This window comes from Apis cerana, linkage group LG10, assembly GCF_029169275.1.
Source record: "Apis cerana isolate GH-2021 linkage group LG10, AcerK_1.0, whole genome shotgun sequence".
NCBI lineage: Eukaryota > Metazoa > Arthropoda > Insecta > Hymenoptera > Apidae > Apis > Apis cerana.
In genome coordinates this window covers 2,704,748-2,730,197 of record NC_083861.1, presented here as the reverse complement: position 1 = coordinate 2,730,197, position 25,450 = coordinate 2,704,748, and the positions used below count along the sequence as shown (strand labels likewise).

The 25,450-nt window shown below is 33.2% G+C and overlaps 1 protein-coding gene and 1 long non-coding RNA gene across 2 annotated transcripts; one reads left to right on the top strand and one right to left on the bottom strand.

Annotated features, from left to right (window-relative positions):
- Positions 1 to 589: 589 nt before the first annotated feature.
- On the bottom strand, positions 590 to 24,937 carry LOC107993048 (SNF-related serine/threonine-protein kinase). The gene is made up of 8 exons (XM_017049236.3): positions 23,903 to 24,937; positions 12,762 to 12,965; positions 10,551 to 10,703; positions 9,136 to 9,382; positions 7,704 to 8,055; positions 7,365 to 7,493; positions 7,168 to 7,273; positions 590 to 7,014 (listed from the first exon to the last, which is right to left on the bottom strand). The coding sequence occupies exons 2-8, from the start codon at positions 12,954 to 12,956 to the stop codon at positions 4,927 to 4,929; spliced, it is 3,270 nt and encodes a 1,089-aa protein (XP_016904725.1). The 5' UTR covers positions 12,957 to 12,965; positions 23,903 to 24,937; the 3' UTR covers positions 590 to 4,926.
- Positions 18,214 to 19,996, top strand: LOC114576891 (uncharacterized). The gene is made up of 3 exons (XR_003696422.2): positions 18,214 to 18,683; positions 19,212 to 19,360; positions 19,461 to 19,996. It is a non-coding gene; the product is annotated as an uncharacterized LOC114576891 (long non-coding RNA).
- Positions 24,938 to 25,450: the final 513 nt, after the last annotated feature.

Sequence of the window (25,450 nt, the reverse complement as noted above, 5' to 3'; positions counted from 1 at the left end):
TTCTTTTTTTTTTTCTATTTTCTCGGATTTGTAAAGGTATCTCTAATATTCGCGTAGAAAGTGATCGAACTGAACGGACACACGGCGTACAATTCTACGATTGTTTCAAAGGGAAAGTATATTTGTGTATGTATGTGTCTGTGTGTAAGTATATGTAATTGGTCAAGCTTGAATTCATCACCGTGACCCATAATGCCCGGTAACAAAGCACGTCACTCTGGTTCCGGATAGCTCTACAGCTAAATAGCAAAATTCACGCGTCATGGTTTCCCTGCTCTCTTTTCCTTTTAACTCTCTCACACTCTCTTTTTCTCTTTATTCTTCCCTTCTTTTCTTAAATCTCCATTGAATGGAAATAGTTTTAATGCCCGTTTTACACCTTGGTCGCGATTCGTTGGAACTCGAAACGATGAACAAATTCGTTGAATGTAAATTATTATTATTTTTTAATATTACTATTCTTTTTTTTTTTCCTTAACAATTCACCTATAGGATAAGGTGCACATTCGATAGCACTATCACGATTCGAATGAAACGTGATCGAGGAAGGATGATTTTATTCGTGACATCATATTCGACGTATGATTCGTTTGTTTCTTTTTCTTTTTTTTTTTTTTTTTTTTTTTTGGTCTCGTCGAGTCATCGTCATCGTACGACACAAGGCATTCAAGCGATTATGGAAATTTATTGTACGATTTGCTCAGTCTTTGTGGAGGAAGCAAACGATCTTGTTTTCGAAGTGACGACACGAGGGTGAGAGAAGTTATATTAATAAGAAAAAAGCGAAAAAGGGGGAGGGGATTGACGATCGTCGGCAGTGACGATTGGAAAAGATCGTCCTTTTTTTTTTTCTTTCTCTCGCTCGCTCATTCTCTCTTTCTTTCTTTACATGACGTACAATAAATATTGTATTACTAAAAAATATCTGGCTCGGTACATACAGTTTTACGCATAGATTCGTACACCTGATGTACAGTTTAGGTACATACAAACGCTCTTGGCCTACTCAGGAGGGACATGAAACGTCGAATTATTAATGAGGTGCTATTCGAGAATCGAAGATCGGATTGTCGGCTTTGCTTTGAAAATACGCAAATCTAAATATTATTGGGAAACGTTGATTTTTTAATATTGGATTAACACATTCAGTGTAATGATACGTGTATGATATAAACAAAATAAAAGTTACTAAAAAGTTATAAGAAAAAATTTATAATACATACTAATTTATTCATTAATTAATAATGTCTCGTGCTTGAAATTATTATTTATTCGAGCATAAAACATTATTAATTAATCATTAATCTAAAATTAATTATATATATACTAATGAATGCAAGTGAATAGGAGAAAAATATAGAAGAATAGAGAATAATAGAAAGGGGCATTTTAAAATTCTGTTATAACATAATAGACAATAAAAATATAGTATCCACTAAACGTATAAAAATTTAGATTTCCGTGAATATAGAACTAAATAATAATTAGCATTCGAGGACTTCGAGTATAAGCAATTCTCTTTTAGAAAAGATTTTCATTCTCGGATTTTCATCAATACTAACTAATATAGATATTACTTACTTTCGAATATTTTCGAAAATTGTAAAAAGGTAAAATGTATAGTAAGATCATTAAGAAGAAAGGAACATTATACGTATAAAATAACTATATTATTTCTATCCTAATTTTTCGTTCTATCCTCTAATCTATGAAAGCAATGAGACGAATTTTGGACTGCGATGATGTGGTCCCTGTTGTGATATTAAATTTCAATTCTAAATTTATACGAATATCTAGAATTAGATTGTGTTATGTCAACGAACAATAGTTATATATCATATACAGTGAATTTAGAAAAAGAGAGAGAGACTAAATGGCACAAACGATTCCTACGACTCTATCTAGATATTGAAAAATTGTTATAGATATGTTTAGAGTGTCACAACGCACTATATTGCGGTAAGAAATACTGACAGTGATTCACAACTAGAGCAAATAGTTATTCAGCATTATTACTTAGTAACTCTTTCTTAGAAAACATCTATCAGTTAAGAAGAATTGAAGAATTTACAGAAAAACGATACTTGTCAATTTTTATTTTTTTCAATAATAAAAAATATTTTTCGCTTTTTTTTCATTCAATAAATTTGAATTTTCTTTATTAGAAAATCAAATTATAATAATAATAAAATATTAAATCAAATCATAATTAAAATTTGACAAGAATTGTATTTGTTATAAATCCTTCAATTATTATATTAGTAGTATCAATGAATCCTTAAACTCCAGTATGAAAGAAATATATCTTTTCTAAAAATGTATCGCTTACGTAATAAGTCCTAGAAATACAAATTTACGAAATATTCAACATATTTTATTTCTTTATAACCCCTTGTACTTTAGTAATTACTTAGTTAATGTTAACATGAGAATAATATAAAAATATTATTCATGTGTAACTTAAACAATTTATTTATAATGAAACATTGAAAATAAAAAATTCAACATAAATCTTATTAAATTTATCTTAAATTTATCAATCATTATCACGTATTACTTAATGTTCAAAGACAAGGGGTTAAATATAATTAACTTTTTTCTATTATGCTATTAAAATAAATACACAATTTCGATCTTCAATCGATGCACCACCTCATCATGGCGACATATATGTATATATATATATTTTTATATATATATATAAAAGGTGAAAAAGCGTGTGCACGTACATCGCTTAAGTTCAACGAGAATTCTGCCGAATGGCCCGCGTTCTATATTCGAAGCAAACAATTTACAAAGTTCCGTGAAGTTTCACAAAGTTCTATCTGACCTAATCTTCAGCAACTTTATTGATCGACGCAGAAAAGGAGCGTATTTTGTCATGGATAAATTCCCAGTTACACATTCTACTCTACAGTTACATTTGTTTCAGCAAATATTTCTCATGAAGCAACAATCATCCTGCGTTCTCCAACAAAATGAACGCGTGCATTCGGCAACGATGACGATGACGTTCAGAATGAAGAGGATGAAGAATGAAGTATGCGCTCAGCCGGCAAGCGCGCTGACACTTGCTGCCAATAGCTTCGATGGATGAAGAGGATCGTCTCTTGAACTTGACGACGAGAAGAAATCGTGCATATACAGATCTTTCAATTACGAAAATTTGTCCTAGGAGATTTCATTTCTTTTTTCAATTCAAACAATTTCCAGATCTTTATATTGTCGCTTTGGTATCAGAATATTGAATCTTCTTGAAGAACAGCTTTTCTTTTGATTTATAACTATGATTTATAGTTCAAAAAAAAAAATAGTCGAGTATAGCAGTCTCTTGTTCATTGATTTAACTAACAGTGATCGATGGGCAAAACTTTTTGATTTTTATGCCCTTGTGGCAGCAAAGTTATATATTTCCTTAAACCTTGTACCTTACTTTAAAAGTTGTAGCAGTAACTTTACTCTTATTCAGGTCACTTTGTTTCTTTTTCTGTTATTCGAGCACTCTATAAAACTGAAAGTTTAGAACTTTTCACATTCAAACTTTCTTTTGAAGAGTTTCAATGCTTCCTTTCCTATGCATCTTCCATCATTTCCATTCGTATCGTATCATCGTATTTATCCCCTAGGACGTAATAATAGTAATAATAATAATAATAATCATAATAGTAATAATAATAATAATAATAATAATAATAATAATAATAATATAAAAAAGGAGTTTAAAAAAATTCAATATCTTCCATTTTCCTTTGTTGTCTTTTCTTCGTCGCGTCAGATCTTCGCATATAGCACCACAGAAGACGTTCCTCGATCGATACGCTATACGCATAAGCTTAATCGATTAGCGTGTTACATATAGAAGTATAGCCTCCCTCGATGAAGGAAACACGAGTTTTGCTCACTCCTGGAGCAGGCTACTGTGCAACAGCCACGAATATATTCTACGTTACACGTAGGAAAAAGTAGCAAGATCGCAATCCATGGAAGGAACAGGAGTAAAGAGAAGGATAAATGGAGGGAGATAGGCAGATAAATAAAGCGGAACAAAGAGGAAGAATCTTCGAGGTTGCGAGATTCCAATGTCCATGGACGTTAGACGATTTTTTTTCCTCGCGACTCTGCGTGCGATTTGGTCGATGTCTGCATTACAATAACTAAGAGAATGACAATATTAATAATTATAGTCAATAATAATAATCATAATAATAATAATAATAATAATAAAATATCAATAATAATAATATTAATAATAATAAACTCTGTAATTTTTAATATAGGTTTGTTCACACGGACTAGATACACTTCCCGCAGAGCGAAAGATCGATCGATAACGCTCTCTCCCTCTCCGACATGACCCTTATTATATTCTAGTCTCTTTCGATTACGCGTCGCGTTTGAAAAGGATAGGATCGGGATACTGGTGGAACAGCATCGATCTACTAGAGGGGACATGACACGATCGATTGAATACATTGACCATTGTGACGCGTGCTGCATAATCGGCTGAGAGACCGCGGTTGTTAATTACACGATCAACACGACGCATCGCGTACAGAAGATCCTCCTTATCTTGCGTTTAATCGTGTCACACCACGTCTATCTTCCTTTCCATCATCTTCCACTCTCCTTTTCCCTCTATCTTCTTCTTTCTCCCTCTCTGCACGCAAAACGACCATCATGAAATTGATTGCACTTCGTAATAATCGTATCTCTTTACGTCTCCTTACGTTCCCTTGCGTCTTCTTCTTCGCGCCTCCTCTCCATTTCCTGATCGCAAGCAATCATTACTCGTCACGGAACAGTGACGATTCTCGTCTACTCGGTCGCTTGGACCATGATTCCAGCGACTTCAGGTCAAAATTACGCGACCCACGGTGTCTTTCTCCGTCGTCATTTGTGCATCAATCTACTCGCCGTGCAGATTCATCAACAGAGACTACAACATTTGGATGCATCGCCCAGGTGGATGTGGCAAATCGCGGGCAACGCGCTGCAACCTTTACCTACCACGCTCTCTTGAACCAGATGCGACAGACCCAAGTTCTGATTGATGTCCCCATCGCTGCCACGATGCTGATGCTTCACGTCGCACCATTGCCGACGATCCCGCCATTTGTCGTCGGCTGTGGCGCAAAACAACATAGATTTCGGCGACGGTGGACTGACACGGTCTCGAGCAATGCTACCGCAAGATCGAGCCTTGTACAACCGCCCTTTACCGAATAATCCTGGCAATGGAACACAAAGTTTCTTATGCACAGCGAAATATCGACTAAGCAACCGGATTTTCCTGTTCTTGCAATCGTTCCTATTCATCGACCCGTTTCTATTTTCTTTATCGTTGGACGGTATTTGATTAACCGAGCCACCATTCAATTCCCTTTCGTCGCACATCTCGATCCTCTGACAAGCATCCCGTTGCGCTTCTTGTTTGGTACATCTGCCGTTGGGGCTACAATTCGTGTGTTTATTCGACGGCTGAGATAACGAGGACTTGCCGGCGCTGAGGGACCAACTTTGCAGAAGCCTTGCCCCGAAACCTTTGGCCTTTTGAACTGTCGTTGCTGCTTGAGACAAGGGCTGAGGAACTCCATGAGAGCCTGTACTACTCTGCGACACCGAGGACGACGAGGAGGACATGCTTTGAACTCCTAGAACAGCGGAGTTGCGAGACACGTGATGATTGTGACACGCCGAAGGTCCTTCCGCTTCTTGGACTTCAGTGATGCGGTTTAAAGACTGGCTCTCGCGTAGTCGCGTTTCGCCGGCTCTTCTCCTACCTGCCCGATGTCTTCTGCCGAATATAACCTGATTTTCCGAGCACCGATGTCTTCCTCCGGTCGTTGTAGTCGTTGTGGTAGTGGTGTTGTTTCCGTTGTCTTTGCGATTCGTTTCACTTGGTGGTGTTTCCGTTGTATGCTCCCCGTTTCCTACGCCTCCTCCACCTCCACCACCCCCACCCCCACCGCCACTCCCTCCAGGATCTTGCGAATCGCTAGAATCGTCGTGACTGTCACGACGAGAAGACATCGATTTACTCGCAGAGGTGCTCAATTTGTGTGCCCTTTTCTTCCTACTCTCACTGTCATCGTCACTAGCGTCAGAACTCGAGCAGGAAGTTGTACGCGTCTTGTGAAACTTGCTCTTTCGCTGTTCGTATCCCGTTCTTCTGACTACCCGACACTTGGAACCACCGCTCTCGCTGCCGGATAGAGGCAACGCATCTCCGTCTTCTAGAATTTCATTTAATGGTGTAGACGTGGAACCAGTACTTCCTGGTGATGGCATGGTCTTATATTTAGGCGTCAACGATAGATTATCGTTGAGCCCCGTCAATGGTCTTAGAGGAATCGACACTGTGGATGACTCTGTTAGGATAGTGGTCGTGGTAGTCGTCGTGCTAGTTTCGGACGGTTTCGACGGACTCATCGTCAACGAAGAATCCAGCGACGAAGCAGATGATCGGTGTTGCGATCCCATCCTCCATTTGTTGGCTGGGACAGGTCCCATCGATTTTAAACAGTCTGATACCGATTTCGGCCTGTTTTCCGAAGATCCTCTTCTCGACCAGCCGGGCAACGAATCGTCGAAACGATTTTTCAGGTTCTCTTGATTCGTGGAGTCGAATTTCGTTGTTGCAGGTACTTTGTCCGCGAGCTGATTGCTCGCTTGAGGTCTGACCCCCGATTTCTGTTGGACAGGTGACGAGGAATCACTGTTTCCGCTTTTTGGACTAGACATCAGTCGCTCCTCTCCGTCTGTGATTACAGGAATCACGTTAATGTCCTTTTGCGAGTTCCGCTGGGACGATATAGGCTTGTGATTCGGTTTTTCCGGAAGTTGAGCTAGCCTCTCTTGCAGGATGTGCGATAATTTACCCTCGGATCGGGAACCACGGCGATTGAACGAGTTTAATGTGGAATTACTGCCGCGCTCGTCGCGACCCGAGCACGAGGATACATCGTCCTCGTCTTCTTCCTCCTGGACGATGCTGCACTTCCGCGTTCGAATATTCTATAACGAGAACAAGTGTTTTCTTTTTTTTTTTTATTCTAAAAAAAATGTTCATGTAATAAATCGCGATTTATTTTCCTTTACACATTCTTGTATGCATGTATTTGTTGTATAGTCGATAGTATGTTAGAAGAGAAATCATCGAATACTTACCTGAGGCACGTCACCCGGTGTCCGTGGCACACTCAACAGCGATTGGTTAACTGTGCTCAATGAATTTTGGTCGGTACGCATATTAGTGGCCACGTCATCTTGCCGGCTGAAAATAACCGATAGTTAAATGTATAGAATGATTAATATATATTTGATTGTCTTTATGAACGAGTTTTGTACTAGCGTGTACAATATACCTAGGCGATACTTCGAGGATTTCCGGACGTGTCTTTTGCACCTGTTCCTGACGATGAGCTCGTAATTTTCTCTCCGCTAGCAAGAAATACGTTGCTGTTATGTGATTGTACTCGTTCTTGTCCAGAGCTCTATAATTAAAAATAATTTTAACAAGCTAAATATTAAAATATTTTTAAATATTAAATACTTGATTAAAAAGATTAACTCTACTATAAGTCTTAAAAATCTCAACACAGGATTCTCAGTATACAATTTACATATTTCAATGGATAGATAATTTGATTTCTATTCTCATATAAGATATTCGAGTTCCTGCAATATTTAACAAACATACTTACTCCAATATTTCTTCTTTGGTGGCAATGTTCCCGTTGACCATCTTAGTTATTATATGATTATGATGATCATCGGACACCTGTTGTCTCGAGACCAAAGGCAGCGCTTCCACCGAATCTAAGTCGGGTCCAATGGCCAGCCAAGGATCAGCTGCTATTTCCTCGAGCGTCGCTCTGCCCTCTGGCTCCCTAACGAGCATCCTCGCGATCAAACGTTTGCAGCCGTCGGATACGTGTGGCGGTATCGAGTACTTGCAGTCCATGATCATAGTCAAGGTCTCGCTGTCGTTCGCCTCTTGGAAAGGCGCTTGACCGCACACTAGCATGTACAAAATTACGCCTAGTGACCAAACATCTGAAAATGCGAATTGGACGATGAATACAAGGCATGTTGATACAGATGGATTAATTATTTTAACTGTTGATATATCAAGATGAGTTTAATATAAGTTTTTTTTTTTGTATTAAAATATTGCTTTAATATATTGATTTAATTATCATCAGTTACAAATGTGTTCGTTAATTTCCTCCTATTTGTTATCTAAAATGAAAATCTAATCTTATTAAATATATCTCAAAAAATGGAATGATGATAATAATAGCAAATTTATGTTTAATTTCTTGATTGATATTCTCATCAAATTCAATAAGAAAGTTATTATGATAAAGATATGACAATAGGAATTAATGTAACAATAATCTTTGTCATAGGATCTTCCAAATATTCCTCTTGATAAAGAATGCCGGTCTACTTTGATATGCTGAAGTTCAAGATTAATAATAAATAGGGGGAATTCAACTAACTTGTTATAGGATTGTACTTACATTTATGTAAAATTGTAAATTGTAAAAAAGTTGATAAAACATTGCCAGTATTGGTTCCTTCTATTTTAAATTGAGATTAAAAAAATTTTGCATATTAGATATGCATGAAATAAATTTGTCATTTCTTAAGAACAAAAAGAAATATTTTATGTCTAACATGTTGCAATTATGCAGAATATTTTTTACATATTCAATAAAATTAGTATGCTTCTATACTCATTCGTTATTTTTCTAATAACATTTTAGAATTATACATTTTAAAATACATCTTTCATAAAAGATAATACAGGTTAAAAATCATTTTTTTTTAACTTTAAAATCCATTAAAATTATAAATTGTAAACCACATAAATAATAATTACATTATATTGATACTATTCAAAATTATTTCATAGAAGAAATATTATTTTTTAAGTTGTGTAACTTTGAAAGTAATACTGAATTAAGTAACACTGACTGCTTCATTTCCTTATTCACAATGACGCAAAAAAAAATATGAAAAACAGTTATATATGTTTTTCCGTTGCTTCATTTTTTATCTCTAAAACTATCGAAAGCACCGACACAAATAAAAAAATAGCTTGAAATAAATCGATATTATTGTACTCACCAACGGCAGGAGCGTCGTAACTATCGCCAAGTAGGATTTCCGGCGCCGAATACGCAAGGGAACCGCAGGAAGTCTCGAGCTTCTGGCCAGGGCAGAATCTATTGCTAAATCCGAAATCGGTGAGCTTCACGGTACCGAGTTTCTCGAAGAAGACCACGTTCTCGGGTTTCAGGTCCCTGTGCACCACATGCAATCGATGGCAATACGATATGGCTCTGACTATTTGCCGGAAGTACGTTCTGGCCACCTGCGATCGATTAAAAGCATATGAGCGGAAACCTCGAGAAAGCAAAGGTTGCGGCCTTGATGCCCCATCAATCATGTCGAAAAACGACGAATCGAGAATATTCTCGAGTTTCCATAAAACTGAATGGAATGGAATGAATTGAAATGGAACACATCATTGCCTCGTTACAAGAATTCTTAATCCATTTACTGCATTTCCGGTAATGAGTAAGGAATGCTCCATCTTCAGTATACGATGACTATGTTCGTTTGTGATTCATATGTGGCGTATGATAAATAGAATTTGATCAATGGTATAATTGTTATTAATAGAATTGGAAATATGGAGCAAAACTATTAAGAGATCTAAGATACATCTCGAATAATGTGTATTGTTTATTATTAGAAAATTATTACTTTAAATAGTGCTTTAATTTTTGACGATATCTAGACTGATTCGAATATTATTTTAGATTTCGATGTTTTAAAGTATATTCGCTATTTTTATTCACTATTTTACCTTACTCAATTTATATTTAAAAAGGTACTTTTGGAAGCTGTTCATAATTTCGCTGTAATATATTTTTAAACGATGATTTGACCGTGAGTTGATATATTTCTGAAGTTTTCGAGATAGATTTTTTTCTTTTAATTTAATAACACGATAACATCAAATTTGAAAAAATAATATAATATGATTTGAATCATATAATTATCTTAATACGAGTAACAAAAAATTATAACTCCACATTCTTCGTAAATACATTCTTATCTCCAATTAATATAAACTTTTGCAAAATCTACTAAATGAACATAAATATTTACAATACCCACAAATTCAGGAATAATAATATTTAATTATATATATATATGTTTCAAAGACAACTATTTAGTAATATCTAACTATTTACACATACTTGATACATTATAATTAATTTTAAACTCAACTCAAGCATGCGATATATTTTATGATTAAGAAACTGTTTGTTAAGGTTTCAATTGGGTCGCGAGTAAATAGAAAAATATTAAGAAATACTGACCTAGAATAACAAGATAGCAAAAAGAGGGAAAAAAAAAGGAGGGGAGAGAAAAACTTCTGCACGAAGCCAATGCCTGCAGAATGACTTCATTTTCTCCGGTAAAACAGGATCATTAAGTGGAATATGTTGAAACGATCTCGAGATATATACCTCCTCGCTGAGGCCGCTGTCATGGCGCATGATGTAATCGTAGAGGTCGCCGCCATCGCCAAGCTCGAGGATCAGATAGAGCTTCGTTTGCGTATCTATCACCTCGTAAAGTCTGACCACGTTCGGATGTTGCACCAGCTTCATGCATCTCACCTGCGGACATTGAAACAAAAGAGGATGATGATCGGACATGGTGGTATGCAGAGGGGGCAGGATGGTTCGACATTTGCCCTCGTACGGATGGTCAATGACCCTTTCTCTCCTTCTCTCCATCGCGGCCATTATCTCGTTGACCTTAACAAGATCTACAAGTTCGAAGCGGATCGTAGATATTTCCTACGCGATCTGTCGAGCGGATCTTACGCAATCAGTCGTTAATATTTAACATCGAATGTTCGATATAATGAAGATTGTAGGAAGCAGTATTAGAGCTGATGGAACAATTGTGTTTATCTGAGCTTCATTGAAATCAAATTTATCCTATTGCGAAATTCAGTTTATTTGAGGTTCATTTATTGAACCAATTCTCATATCATGTTTGGATCCATATGATCCAATTGTGTTTTTTTTTTATATTGAAATTAGTTTCCCTTTGTTTGATTTTATTGGATTATTAATTAAATTTGCTGGAATAATGTGTAATCATAATTATTATCTATCAGGATTGGCATAAAATTTGTACGAATATGTATGATAAAGGGATTGAATGAATTTCTATTTGATTGAAACCACTTATATATAAATTCCTATTATTCGAATAAGACGTAAAGGATTATTATTTAGAGCTGTAATGGGTTATTACCTATTCTATTGCCGCAGCATCATCCGAGTGATGCGTACTTGAAAAATGAAGTGATGTTCGCATTAATTTCAAAAGCAATTCAAAACCAACATACTTTCTTCAAGAGAGTATTCTTCATCAATTAATGGAATAATGGACTTTCGCAAAAAAATCATGGCGAATATATTTTGAGAATTAATCTTTCGAGAATTAATCGAGAGATATGGAAGAAGAGTGATAACAAATGATAAAGTAATAATATTTATCCGATAAAGTAAAGCATCTTTATAAAGTGTACAAAAATTTTCATATTTCGATTAAATCTATTCTTTCAAAATCCATTTTCAAAGTAACATCTACCATCAAAGAAATGTGTAATCAATTTTATCGCTTTTTAAAAGTTTAGATTAATTTCGACTTATCACTTTCCAATATCCCGTCTAAAGGAAGAAATCCATGTAGCATCGCCTCGATCATCGAGCAGAAGAAGCAAAGATGTGAAAGGTTGGAGAAGCTGAAGAAAACCCCGTGCTCTCGAATACGATATACGCGATGCATTACAATCATTGAGCGAGCAAACGGAAAGAAGGAAGAGATTAGCACGCGTTTCCATTTCCTTCACGGTTCGCTTTGTGCTCGACGTATTCCCATTCATGCGACTCACAGGGGTGCAGGAACAAAGGGATGAAGGATATGCGGTCGCCTTCGTCGACTTGCATTGATGAGACATGCGACGAATGAGAAAAGAAAAGAAAAAAAAAAACAGAAAAAAACGAGGAGAAAAAATGAACGAATATCGTTTTTATATATTCCCATGCACATGAATTTTTTGAAAAATATTTCTTACTAATTTCATGATAAATCCTTTAGATAACACTATACTTTTTCGATTTATGTATCGATTATATATCGATTTATATTCGACGAATAGAATTAGAAAATATTTTTAAAATACATATTAAATGAGACGATGGTTAATGCAAACGAAATGTCTACTGTAGTGATAAAAAATAGATAACCTAATGGATTCTAATTGAGTAATACAAGTTTTTCATTTTCTATATTCTATATTTTAAATAAGATATTAATTGTTAATTAAATTTTTACTCGAAATAATTTGTTTTATTTGTTAATGATTTGAAGATTGTTTCGTTTTATTAATCTCTTGCTGCGCAAACAGAAGAATATCTAGATAGAATATCAGATTGCGTTTGAATATTCGTAATTTTTGATAAAATGACTTTCTAATATTAAAACTTATATTTTAGAATCTATTTGCCAATTCGAAAGACATAAAAAAAAGCTAATAATTTCTGATGTCTCAAAATTCAGAATATTTTTAAGGATAACAATCTAAATTCAAAGAACGATTCAGAAACAAAAATAAAAAAAAAAGAAAAATGAATATCATGTCATCTCTATATGCTTACCTCTTGAAAAAGGTGTGCTCTCGAAACCTCATCGAGTTTGCTCTTGTCGATGACCTTCACTGCGACCTTCTCACCGGTGAAAACATGCCTGGCGAGCTTTACTACGGCGAAATGACCACGGCCAAGCGTCTCCTCCAGGTCGTAGAGGCCGGCAATCTTGCCATCGTAGTTGCTGTACCCCACCCTCCGATGCATCTCGTGTCGCTGAAATGAGGAAACGAGCCGTGAATGGTCGATTGGATCGCGCAACGGTGAAACTTGTTCCGTTCCAACCCATTTCTAGAGGTTTTAACGATAATGGAAATTGGATGGATGTGATTGAAAGTTGTGATGATGATTTATGATGGTAGATTGATAAGTTGATCAAGAGTGATGTAGAAGTTATTGCTTCGGTGATGAAATAAATATCAATGTTTTTTAACCTATATATGTCTATCTATAATTTCTTCATAAATATAAATGATAATTAATTTTTATTTTCAACTTTATTTTTTTACTATATTTCTAACACGTAATAAAATATATGAATAAATTACAATATTTATTAAATATGAAAATGTTCAAGTTTTGGAAAGCGGTAAGTTTTCCGCTCTACATACTATGTGTTTCATGATTATTTTAAAATATTTTTCTTTAATGTTAAAGGTTCACATTCTACTTGAATATCTAAAATAAAACTCTTGCTTATTTATTTTCTATATTAAAAATTCAATATGCTTCGAAATTAATTTCATTTAAAATTTATAGGAAGCATAAAAGTTTAACAAAAGACTTAATTAGGATAAAATAATAATTTTATTTGATTGCTTTAATCTCAAAGGATTCTAAAAGTAATTTTTTTGCCAACCTAACATTTAGAATTTCATAAGTTCATAAGTTTTACTTTCATAAGCATCTTTCAATTTTCTATAACTTATTCCATAAGCATAATAAATGTATTTCGAAGCAATTATAAACATAAATGTTTCCACTGCTCTCAGCATAGAAATCGTATGAGGTGGTCGTGTTGTCCAGCAAAAAGATTCAGCATCGTGACTGCAATAATAACATGCACGTGCTGCATACGTGCAAATGCGAACATTGCATCCGTAAATAACAACGAATCGATTGTCTACCTTATATGGAAAATAAATTTCTACGCGCCTATTGGATGCGCCTAAGGATCAGATTAAAGATCGCCGTAAGTAGAGGATGATTCATAATTTTCCTAATGATTCTTATTTCAATATTTCAACAGATAAATCTGCACATTAAAATAAATAAAATTTATATGAATATATATATATTACATACCTTACTTTTTTAATTATGAATGCTTAAAGAAAATACCCATCTTCTATCTCAACAACATATTATTTTTTGGTTTTTTTAATCTTTCTTATAAATAATCTATTATCACTTGCATCACTGAATACACAATAAATTTAAAAAATTCCTAAAATAAAAATTTAATGAGCTGAAAAGGACGGTCATGTGTATCTAACCTTATTTATAATACAAATACTTCAGACCCTTAAAATATATATGATATAGGGCACATAATATTTTGTCTTTAATATATATAATCTCTCTTTAAAAAAATTAATATATATTTTTGAATCATCCTGTATATATTATTTTTATAACTTCTTTCTTTCTTACAGAAATGAAGCTCCCATCGTTTCTATATATAAAGGTAAAAATGGATCTCTCGTTTCCGGTGCTCTTTCCGGAATATCGAAAACGGTATTCGACATAGCTTTGGTTGCAAAATCGATCGATCCTCTTTCGACGACCATTTTCCGCTGCAACGAGTTTACGGATCGTGAAAAGAGGGTCGGTGATTATTTTTAGACCTGGAAGAAATAATAATTAAGCAGGGCCTCGTCGATCGACTGGGAACTGAGAGATCGATCGGTAAAAAAGGTTTCCGCAAGTTTGGCGGAGCTTCAGTGAAAAGTGGTCACGTACTGATTGCAATTTGCGATTCACCGGACTCACCCCGATTGTTTCAACTGCACGCGAAATTGCTTTCTTATCGTTCGTTACTGTACAATATACACAAGTTGAGAGAACCAGTTGTTCTCGACCGACGAAAAGAGGCTTGAATAATTTATGGCTCGATTTGAATGCATTGGTCCCTATCTCGATTCGTAATGGCCGTACTTAGGGTGAAATTGAATCGTTAATAAATCAAACACGATGTCACCGTAAATATCCCTAACTTGAAGTCTCCTAGATTCAATGGTAATGTGTTATTCGTACATCTCACACCGAATTCTATTCATACGATTATATAGAAACAATTTAGAAATTTGAAAATGATTCTTTTAATTCTATTTTGATTTATTCTATTGCCTGAAATGGTTTTTATAGAAATGATTATACCAGATATTTCTATTAGTTGACTTGAAGAAAGTGAAGAAAATAGTAAAAAACGATGTTTGTGAAAATGATGTAAGATGATTGAAAGGTTTCAAAGAAAATAAAGAAAAAAATTAGTCTTTTCCGGTGTGGGGGATGCAGATGGCCAACACTTGGACTTGTAAATTAGAAGACATTTTAAATCCAAATAATTTCCACCTATATAACAATTCGTATTTTTAACATAAGCAATGAATAAAAGAAATTATAAAATAATGTTATTTTTTTGATATGTGAAAAATTAAAAGAGTGATTTTAATAATATATTTTTTATAATATATATATATAATAATTGTTATTTATATAACGATTTTCTTGCGATATTTAAATCTGAAACTTTATTACAAGGTTGCATTACGGCTGATATATTGGAAGAAAAGTCCGATATATATCAGCCGTAAATAATGTACAATTCAATCTGTAGAGAATACAATCGTGCCTTATATAACTATAATAGATAGAATTAAAAATATCACAACAAAGATGTATAAATCTAGAACCTATAATTTAAATACTAAATCAATAAAAATATTATAAAATATCATACAAATAAACTATTCTAGTTTTTATATTTATATTTATATTTATCCAACGAGACTACAATTGAAAATTAAATTAAAAATTAAATATTTAATAAATTCAACAAAACTTACATACATATATGTTCCTAATATTATATATGTGTATTTAATCCTAAACTAATTGCTTTAAACTATTTCAAAAATTAAATGAAATAAAACAAAATTCTATACCTGCTGCTAATTATTGGAATATTTCATATTTTATATATTAAAAATTATCGCAAGAAAAATCGAAGATCGTCAAGGAAAAGATATCATGTACCGATAGACTGGAATATTTGTTTGATTGTCAGACAGACGTCACGCCAGTTCCGGTTTCTTTTCGTGCCATCGTGCTACGAAACACATTTACGTCAAGACTATGTATGCTACGTCAAAGGCGGAAACGATGCATAACTAACATGTAGGAGGAGCCGTGTTCACGAACTCTCACTGTACATATGCTATACATGCTGTATGCACTATTACTTTTCAATATTTGTTTCTTATAAATGGTGGACTTATAAAGAAAATAATAAAAGATAAAATTTTTATTTTTTTTTATACGATGGATAATAAATTTTTTTAATTTAAAATCATTTTCTTGTGATTATCTCAATATTTATCTCAAATGATTTATCTTCATTTAACGTAAAAAAGATTTAAAAAAATTTATGATGTTATAATTATGTAAAAAATAGAATTAAAACATTCCTTATTATACTTTATATTCATTAGAAATAATAAATATACTTCAATCAATATATTCTTTTTTATTTTGTTTCCATAACATTAATTATCAAAAAAATTACTATCATTATATAACAAATATTCATTTTATTTGAGTAATCATCGTATCGTATATTAAAAGTTTTCTCGAATATAACAATTAAATACAGAAAAGAATTTTAAAAATTAATAACGCGAACTCCTTATATGGCGCCGATTCAAGATCGAAACATATGTAAAAATACATTTTCTTTGAACTGCACGGAAGTATGAAAGGAACGAACAAAGACAGCACATATATATAAGATAGACTCCCGCGCCGTTCTCGTATGCCAGTTTAAAATTAAAACGGCACAACGTTGAGAGTTTACACGAGCAACAATCAAAGAAGATGCCTTACGCCCTCCCTCTGATCTCGAAAATATTTGACAGGAATTATGAACGCGCGATACACTTAGAGCTTTTCACAACGATACGGTTCCATAATCCTTTATGTGTACACCTTACATAAGTGACGCACGTGAATGTATACATATACGTGTAACAAGTGAATTTATTCTTCCTTGGCACACAACGATTCGCTCATCGATTCGTGATTTAACAAACTTGTTTACTCATACGCTGAATAAATGACGTAAAAGAGAATTGTACGATGATTGTGAAGATTATTAGTCCCAATAACGGGATTAATTTTATATATAATGTATACGTAATGATATCTAAATTCTAAAATAAATCATCGCAATAATCTGGATTTTTAAATTTAATAGAAATTGATTTACAATTAATTAGAGTAAATTGTTATAAATTCTGAATATTTTTTTTATTGGGTATGTGTTTTGTCATATTTTATTAGGGATATAGATCATATGTGTTAGAATATAAATCATACGGAGATAAAAAAGAATCATATGAAGATTTTATTTTTAAAAACAATATTCTAACTAATTATATAAAAAAAATCTAGAGATAAGAAAGTAATTGTGTAAAAAATTGATATATGAAAATATTATCTCTATTCTATTTATGTATATTTAATATATCTGCATGTAGATAAGGTAACTGTGGAAATATCATTTGATAAAAGAAAGAGATAAAATAATGGAATACGATTGAAAATTATTATTCACTATCTATTCTGTTATAAATATAGCACAAATAAGTTTTTATTTATTCTGATCATTGCAAAATAGATGTAAAAAAAAATTAAAGAAGTAAATTTATATCATAATTTAAGATAAATTAACTTTTTGTAAACTATTCAAGCAAAGTTCCGATTCCTACTAAAATTCCTACTGAAATATATATTTGACACGACAAACAATTTTATAACGCAATAAAGACATTGATAAGTACCCTAAAATTGTCTATACTTTGAATATCTAGAATAGTAAAAATATTACGATTTATCTTTAAAGTATGAAAAAATATATCTGCCTACGCAGACATATTTTTAAAATTACATATGTAAACACGACATTATTTATTCTATTCTAGATTTTTTTCGAAAAAAAAAGTGAATCGCTTTAAAAACCATTCAATTATAAATTCAAATGTAGCTTTCCAAAATATCCAATTTATTCGATTTTCTATTTTGACTGTTTCTTGCAAAGCTCCTCGATTCTTCTTTAAAACTGTGGATAATCGTGGAGCCACACGTGTGCCAGAAAACTTCTTCGTATTGTTCGATCGAATTCTCTCGCGGGCAGACAAAAGTGCCGCTTCTAAGAAAAGTGGGGTATGGAGAGTGTTGAGTTAGGTCTCCACACTCGAGGCCAGTCTAGGTTACAAAGTTAGTCGACCATTATTTTTGGTCGAGTTGTCTCGACGCGTATTTTCTATCACCCTGGTGGGCATAACACAGCCCAGACACTCGTTACGCTCTGATTAAAATGCGCGGTATGCGGAAAAAGGTTTTGTAAATGGATATCGACTGATTCGCAATTGATTCGATGTTACCCGTTTAGTATAACGACGTGCATCATTATCGATGGACGAATTGGAGAGGGATTGAAATCTGTCTCGAAATATTTTTATGTTTAAAAACCGATACGCCTCTTTTCAATTCCTAATGGAATAAACTATTCATAGATATTTTTTCCTTGATAAAATTAAATATTTAAAATCTAAATCAAATGTGAAAAATATATTCAATCTACATTTTAACATTAATAGATGAAAATAATTTAATTGACCTACAATCCAGGCTTATCAGAATCACATTATAATGGTAAGCAATTAACGAAATCAGATTCGAGTCCAAAGATACAAGTCCAATGATATATTTGTTTTATTAAAGTTATTTTTGTCTATGTTTAATAATGAAGAAGATAATGATATAAATTAGAAATGGAACACTCGAAACTGTTTATATTTTGAAATCCTTTTAAGCTGAAAAATAAATATTGATTAATTTAGAAATTCCAAAAATTTGTTAATATTACAGATATTAGCAAAATATATAGATTCTCAAAAGAAAAGAAAAAAAATTTCGTTTCGTGACTCATTTGATAAAGTTTTAATCAAATTATTTTTTAATATAAATATAAACGAACATATATCAATTATAGTGTGAAACAGAGTCTCGCGAAGAACTTGTACGAATCATTACATCATATCTGCATTAATAGCGAAACAAGATCAGACCGAGCATGCTCCCTTTAAAAGCCTATCTTCACTCCACTCCTCTTTGAAATACTCAAGGGTATCTTATGGAACTCGCTATTACCGTGTACCTAATTAATTTTATCGCGTTCAGTGGTTACCTGTACCTATATCGAGCCGATATTCCGGAACTCACGCCATTTGTTACACGGGAGATGGACGAACGCACGATTGCATACATAAATCTACACACAAATACATATACCGATGCTGTGCACCGAGTTATTAAACGATTTCGCCGAGGTAGGTGTGAAAAACCTACAATACGTCTATTCGTCCAAATATCTCGCCACGACTGATTGGACTTGACATTTTCCCAATAACAACCTTATATTCGCCCCAGTATCAGCATCCACCTGCGCACGACGCGTATCTCTCGCCCGTTGACCTGGTTCCATTGCACATCGAGTTATGAACCACGAGACACGGCTATCAACTGAAGATAAAACTTTTACGGTGTCCCCTTGGACACCATGGCAGTACAACACGCGCCCCCAACTCGGAAACTATGTTATCGACACACCAACGTTGCATAACATTGGAGGAAGTGTAAACTTGTGTGCCACGGATCGTTGCATTCCTCCGCGAATGAACGATTTCACGAGTTTATCTCGACAACAACTATGTATATCGGTAATTCAAGCTAAAAAGAAAGAAAAAAAGAAGCGAAATCGACGTTCGTTGTTTGAATAAATTATGAAATAAAACGATTGTATTAATTTTATTAATTTGTATGTGAAGTTAAATTTCCATCATTTTTGAAAGTAAAAATAAACTTTCAACTGTATTATAACAATAACAATTATATTTATACTCTTTTTTTATTATCAATACACATTGATGCTCAAGAAATATATCGTTTTTTAATCAGAAATAATATAAACTTTTCCTAGCCTTAAATCCTGAAATTCCTTAATGAATTCTTAATGAGTATAAAAATTATCTATCTTAATGAGTATAAAAATTAAGAATTGTATTATAGAATTGTAGAATAATATTTCAATACAAACTTATTATTAATTTTTACGAATGATTTTTCCTTTATTGATTCTTCGAAAAAGAAAAAAATTAAAGAAAAGATTTACGAAGTTGATAATCACTGTTACTTATATACTAATACGCACCGAAAATAGATAATCGTGAATATGGGCAAATTGGATTTGGAAACGTGGCAACGGAGATACTTAATCCGGTCATGCCATAGAATCATAGGCATTATCTAAAGTAATTCAATTAGGATTCGTAATCAATTTCTCGGCAAGGACATGCTATTTATGCTGTCTGCATACAAATCTACAAAATAATATAAGTATTATTTCTAATACTTATTTATACATATTTTTTACATATGAATATATTAGAAATTATAATTTTGAATGGATACTAAAAATACATTTATATTTAAATATGATGTATAATGAAAGATTTCTAGAATATGTGTAAAAGTAAAATATTGAATTATTAAGTTTTATATCATCCTCGTTAGTTCCTATGTAATGTGATTCAGTAATTGATTATATATTTGAATATTTAATTCAATAATTTTATTTGATAAATTAATAAATATATCACTAAATTCTATAATTCTAATTCTATGATTCATGGTTTATTTATAAAAGATGATGTAATATTTTTTTTTAATTTTATTTGATCATTTAATTTATCATTTAATTTATTAAAATTGAAATCTTGAAATTAAATCGAATATTTATTATATATTATTTACTATATTTTAAATAATTCATTTTATTCTGGTACAGTCATTCTATTTCTAATTACACTACTGTATTTCTAATTAATGATTCATCGTAGATATATCAGCTAAAAATGTCAGAATGTTTCATCGTGAAACTTTAATTTCAACAAGAGGAAATCAGATTTTACAAAGGTAATCTAATTTCTCGGTTTCTCGATTAGCCAGAAATCAAGCAAACAGATTGGATGGTTAGAAAGTCAAATAAAAAATTTCATTAGTCTGCAATTTCTTCAAGGGGAAACAAGTTTCGTCGATGAAGCTCGTTAACATTACCAGACGACGATGCACGTAAGTACTTATGAGGGACAACGAGGGACCTCGTCGTGCTAAGGTCATCATCATCATTCGTGAGAATCTCCCATGAATTTCATCTCTATTGATGTGTCTGAGACGAGTGAAATGCCAACATCTCGCATGACATGCCATTAAAAAATTAATAAATGCGCTATGCCTACTTCTGCTCAATGCAATAAGAGTGAATTAATCGCTCGTTCAATTTCTTGTAAGAATATTTACTATCTACGCTTGTGAAAGCTGCACTTAAATTTTTTCCGATTTTTTTCTTTATCATTTATCGTGAATTCCATATCGTATCTTAGATAATTTATATATCTTATCACAATCAAATATCAATACATAAATATTTCTGTTTTGAAAGATAATCGAACATTATATTTTACATTTCACGTAACAAAGAATGACTATCTTTGGCAATGTTTTTATTATTGTGACTTGACAATTTTCGCGATCTTTGAACTGTTTTGTATATCAATCACATGATCGCGCTTTCTAACGTTGACTTACATCGAGGAAAAGAAAAGTAAAAGAAAAAAGCAGAAAGAAATACGGGGAAAAAATATATTGCATAATAACTGCGTTATTTCGCGAAGACGACGTTTCACAACCAAGATAATAAAATAGAAGGAGAACGGCAACTGTCGTACGCGTACGAACTCCTCTGTGAAATTCACGATTTAAAAGGCGATAACCTACGGTAATGTGTAATATAAACGCACTATCACGAGTGCGTAACAGGTAGCGCTAGCGTCCCGTTACCAAGATTTCATGAGTCTTCGACACGCGGAAGATGCCGGGTGTGCCGTATCGATAGAAACCTCTAATAACTTTCATTGTATAAAACAGTTACCGATATCTATTGTCTGCCTCTGTTCGTCCTCGAAGTCGAGAACAATTAGAAATAATTAGAGTGTTTCTGTTCTCGAGACTATAGACACTCGAGAACGAGACAACTTCATGAATGTAATACGATGAAGTGCATAGTAAAAAAAGATAGAGATATAGATAAAAAGCGAAAAGAAAAAGATGAACGATACGAAGTAGAATCCGTAATCTGTATCCGTGAGGCGATGGTATACCGTGCCATGCCATTTTTAGTCGTCTCAAACTCTTTTTCTCCTCCCATTCCTTTCGTCTTTGACCCCTTTCTTTGACCACGGTAAACGAACGTGACGTAATAAGACATTAACATTTCAGAGTTCCAGGTTCGTTAACCGACGTTAACCGATAATATCGAGGATCATCCTTCGTTTCTCTTTTTAAGACCATTTTTTTAGAAAATATTCTAATTTAAAATATAAATTTAAGATTGTTTAAAAATTTTATCTGTTAGTTACATTGTCCATATTTCAATATATTGTCCATACTTCAGTATTAATCCTGTTTAGAAAACAGATTGAATAATTTCTAATGAGTTTATATATATATATAAACTCATCAGAAATTATATATATATATATAGTATATAATATATATATATATATAGTAACATTGTACTAGTTTAATTCCATACTTGTGTGGAATAAATACTTTCACAAATATTTCAAGCAAGTGCTCAAGATATGCCAGTTTTTTCTAGAGATATTATTATAGAGAAAATAATGAAACTTCTGTGATTTATATCATTGAAAATGTATATATGTACATGTTGAACTATATAATATGTTCAATGATTGGTAGATAGGTTAAAACATGCGACATGCATTTTTCAATAAGTATTCAAACGTATTCAATTTTTATCTAATATTAGTGTTTCAAGGTCGCTTCAAATTATATATCTATTAGAAATAGATATGGTGGAATGTCAGATATTTATAGAAAATGTAAAAGGATCTTTTTTAAAACGTAACGGGTGTCCGAACGGTAGTCACACGATCCGTTGTCAATTACGTTTACGCATGCAAGTTGCACGCTATATCATGCAGGATAGGTCGTGAATGTTTATAAACGAAGCACGATACTCGAGTCCTGCGTATTGCACAGGATCGAAATTCTGGCATCTTTAATCTTTAGATAATAATTATGTATCAATTTTGATCTAACGCTATTTTATATATACTTGAATATTATTGTATTGATGTAAAAAATTAGAAAACTATACCGATAATATTATTGAAAAATATATTATTCATATTTATCTCTTATCTTTATACTTCTGCACTTATTATATACTTTAAAACAATAATAATTTCAAGATAATTCTAATCTATAATTATATAATGAATTGTAATGATTATAAAACTATGATTAATAGCTGCAATAATAATATTATAAAACTATAATAAACCAAATAATAAGATATTTAAAAAAAATAAAATAAAGAGAAATTATAATAGTTATATTATAAATCAATATAAATAAAATATATATAAATATATCTTATGAAGAGAAAAATTTCTCTGGCACCTTTTCTCCTCAAAGTTTTAAGTTATATTGCGTGACTTATTAGAGATTCATTTGTTTCGTTTTTGCCTCCGTCTTATCGCTATAAACTAAACATTCGACGTTGAGGTTAAAAATGACCCAGCTATCGTCAAATAATAGTTAATCAAACTAATATTAACAATAAACATTTTCTCATTCAATAACTATTTTCATGCATAAAAGAATGTTTAAATACGATTGAAAATGGGAAAGTGGGAGGGAACGATGTATATACGGAAGAAGAGGCGTCAGAAGCCATTTTTACAGAAGAGTCCACTAAATGTACCGTTGAATAAAATTACACATACCGCTTTGCCCGCTAGACAGACGAATCCAGCCAGCACTCGACTTCCCTTCTCACTCGATGGACTGTCATTTGTGATGAAGTTTCATACGCGTGTCATACACCGTGACGATTGATAAACACGTTAGTTGGTCGATTTTTCGTACGTTTGTCTCGACAAGTTAACGTCTCCTTTAGTTGTTAAAAGGAGACGACGACCACACAGTTTTGCACTATCTCGACGATTACGACAACGACGGCGTTCAACGACAATGACGACGACGACGACGACGATGATGTTAAGTCGTCGCTGATTGCCACTCGCGCACGCACTCACGGCAATAGGATGTATGTTTACACGGCACCGCACTGTCTCTTTCTCACACTCTCGTTTGTCGACACAATACTCTTCCCTCCCCGAGACGCACAGCTCGTACACCCTTCGTGGCTGTATTACTTCTTCCTTTTTCGAGCTGTCTCGTTTCTGTTTCTCTCTTTTTGGCACCCCACCCACCCGCACACCCTCTGCCCCTTCGATCCAGCCGTACGAAGAGGAAAAGCAAGATTTCCCAGCTCTTTCCTCGATACACTGGCCCGACACACTTCTAGCTTCTTTCTTTTGCTATTTCGTTTCGTTCTCTATCTTTCTCTGTCTCTCTTTTCGTTCCGTGTCTCCTGCTCCCCACTGTTTTCTCTTTCTCTGTCTGTTCCCGTGCTCGTCTCTTACCCGTTGCCTGGCCTCGTCATTCGTCCTCTTCTCTGTTTCTCGGACCGACTCTTCCGATCTCGTGCAATTCATGCACGCTCAACCAAACACTTGTGACCGGTACTAACACTCACGGAATTTAATTTTCATCCACAGATTAGATAAAACCAACCGACACCGCGAGCGTCAACGACAGACGTGCTCGCGACACCGTGACACGGGAAAGCTGAGAAAACGTACTCATTGGATTCGAGTTACGAATACTTCTGTCGCGTCTGTACGTTCACGCTGGCGCCACCTCCTGGCACACGTGGCGTACTACTGGCATCACAAGACCGCGCGAAGTTTTAAAACGTGTAAATATATTTATAACGATATTTAATATTATTTAATAGAAAGAAATGAAATAAAATTATAATAATTTACAAAAGTTATTAAATTTAATGAAATGTGTACATGGAAGAAGAAAAAATTTGAATTTGTAATAAATTCAGTCCAATTAATAAATAATTTATATGCATAAACTATATATAATTAAATAAGTAAATAATTATTAAAGATTATTTAGAAATTCCTACTTAGAAATTGAATTCTACATATTCCATTGCAATTCTATTGAAAAATATAATATATTTTCGAAATAAATCATTTGCTTAGCTATCGGCAATATGTAATACGAATATGTGCACTATTTGAATTGCAATTGTTTTTGGAATAAAAAAAATTCGAAAAACAAGCGAAAAGCTCGAGATAAATCACCGTTGACTTATATTATTATTAATATTATTTAAAAAATATGTTATTTAAAAAAGAATAAAATATGATATATCTTCTCATATTTGATTCCGATACACATAGAATTGCAAA

Bases quoted from the DNA above. Each gene is read 5' to 3' on its own strand.
- LOC107993048 (XM_017049236.3), bottom strand. From the start codon at position 12,956: ATGCATCGGAGGGTGGGGTACAGCAACTACGATGGCAAGATTGCCGGC. The intron at 7,494-7,703 runs GTAAGTATGTTT...TTTTAATTATAG, and splicing joins ACCAAAGAAGAAATATTGGA to AGCTCTGGACAAGAACGAGT. The intron at 7,274-7,364 runs GTATATTGTACA...GGTTATTTTCAG, and splicing joins ATCCTCGAAGTATCGCCTAG to CCGGCAAGATGACGTGGCCA.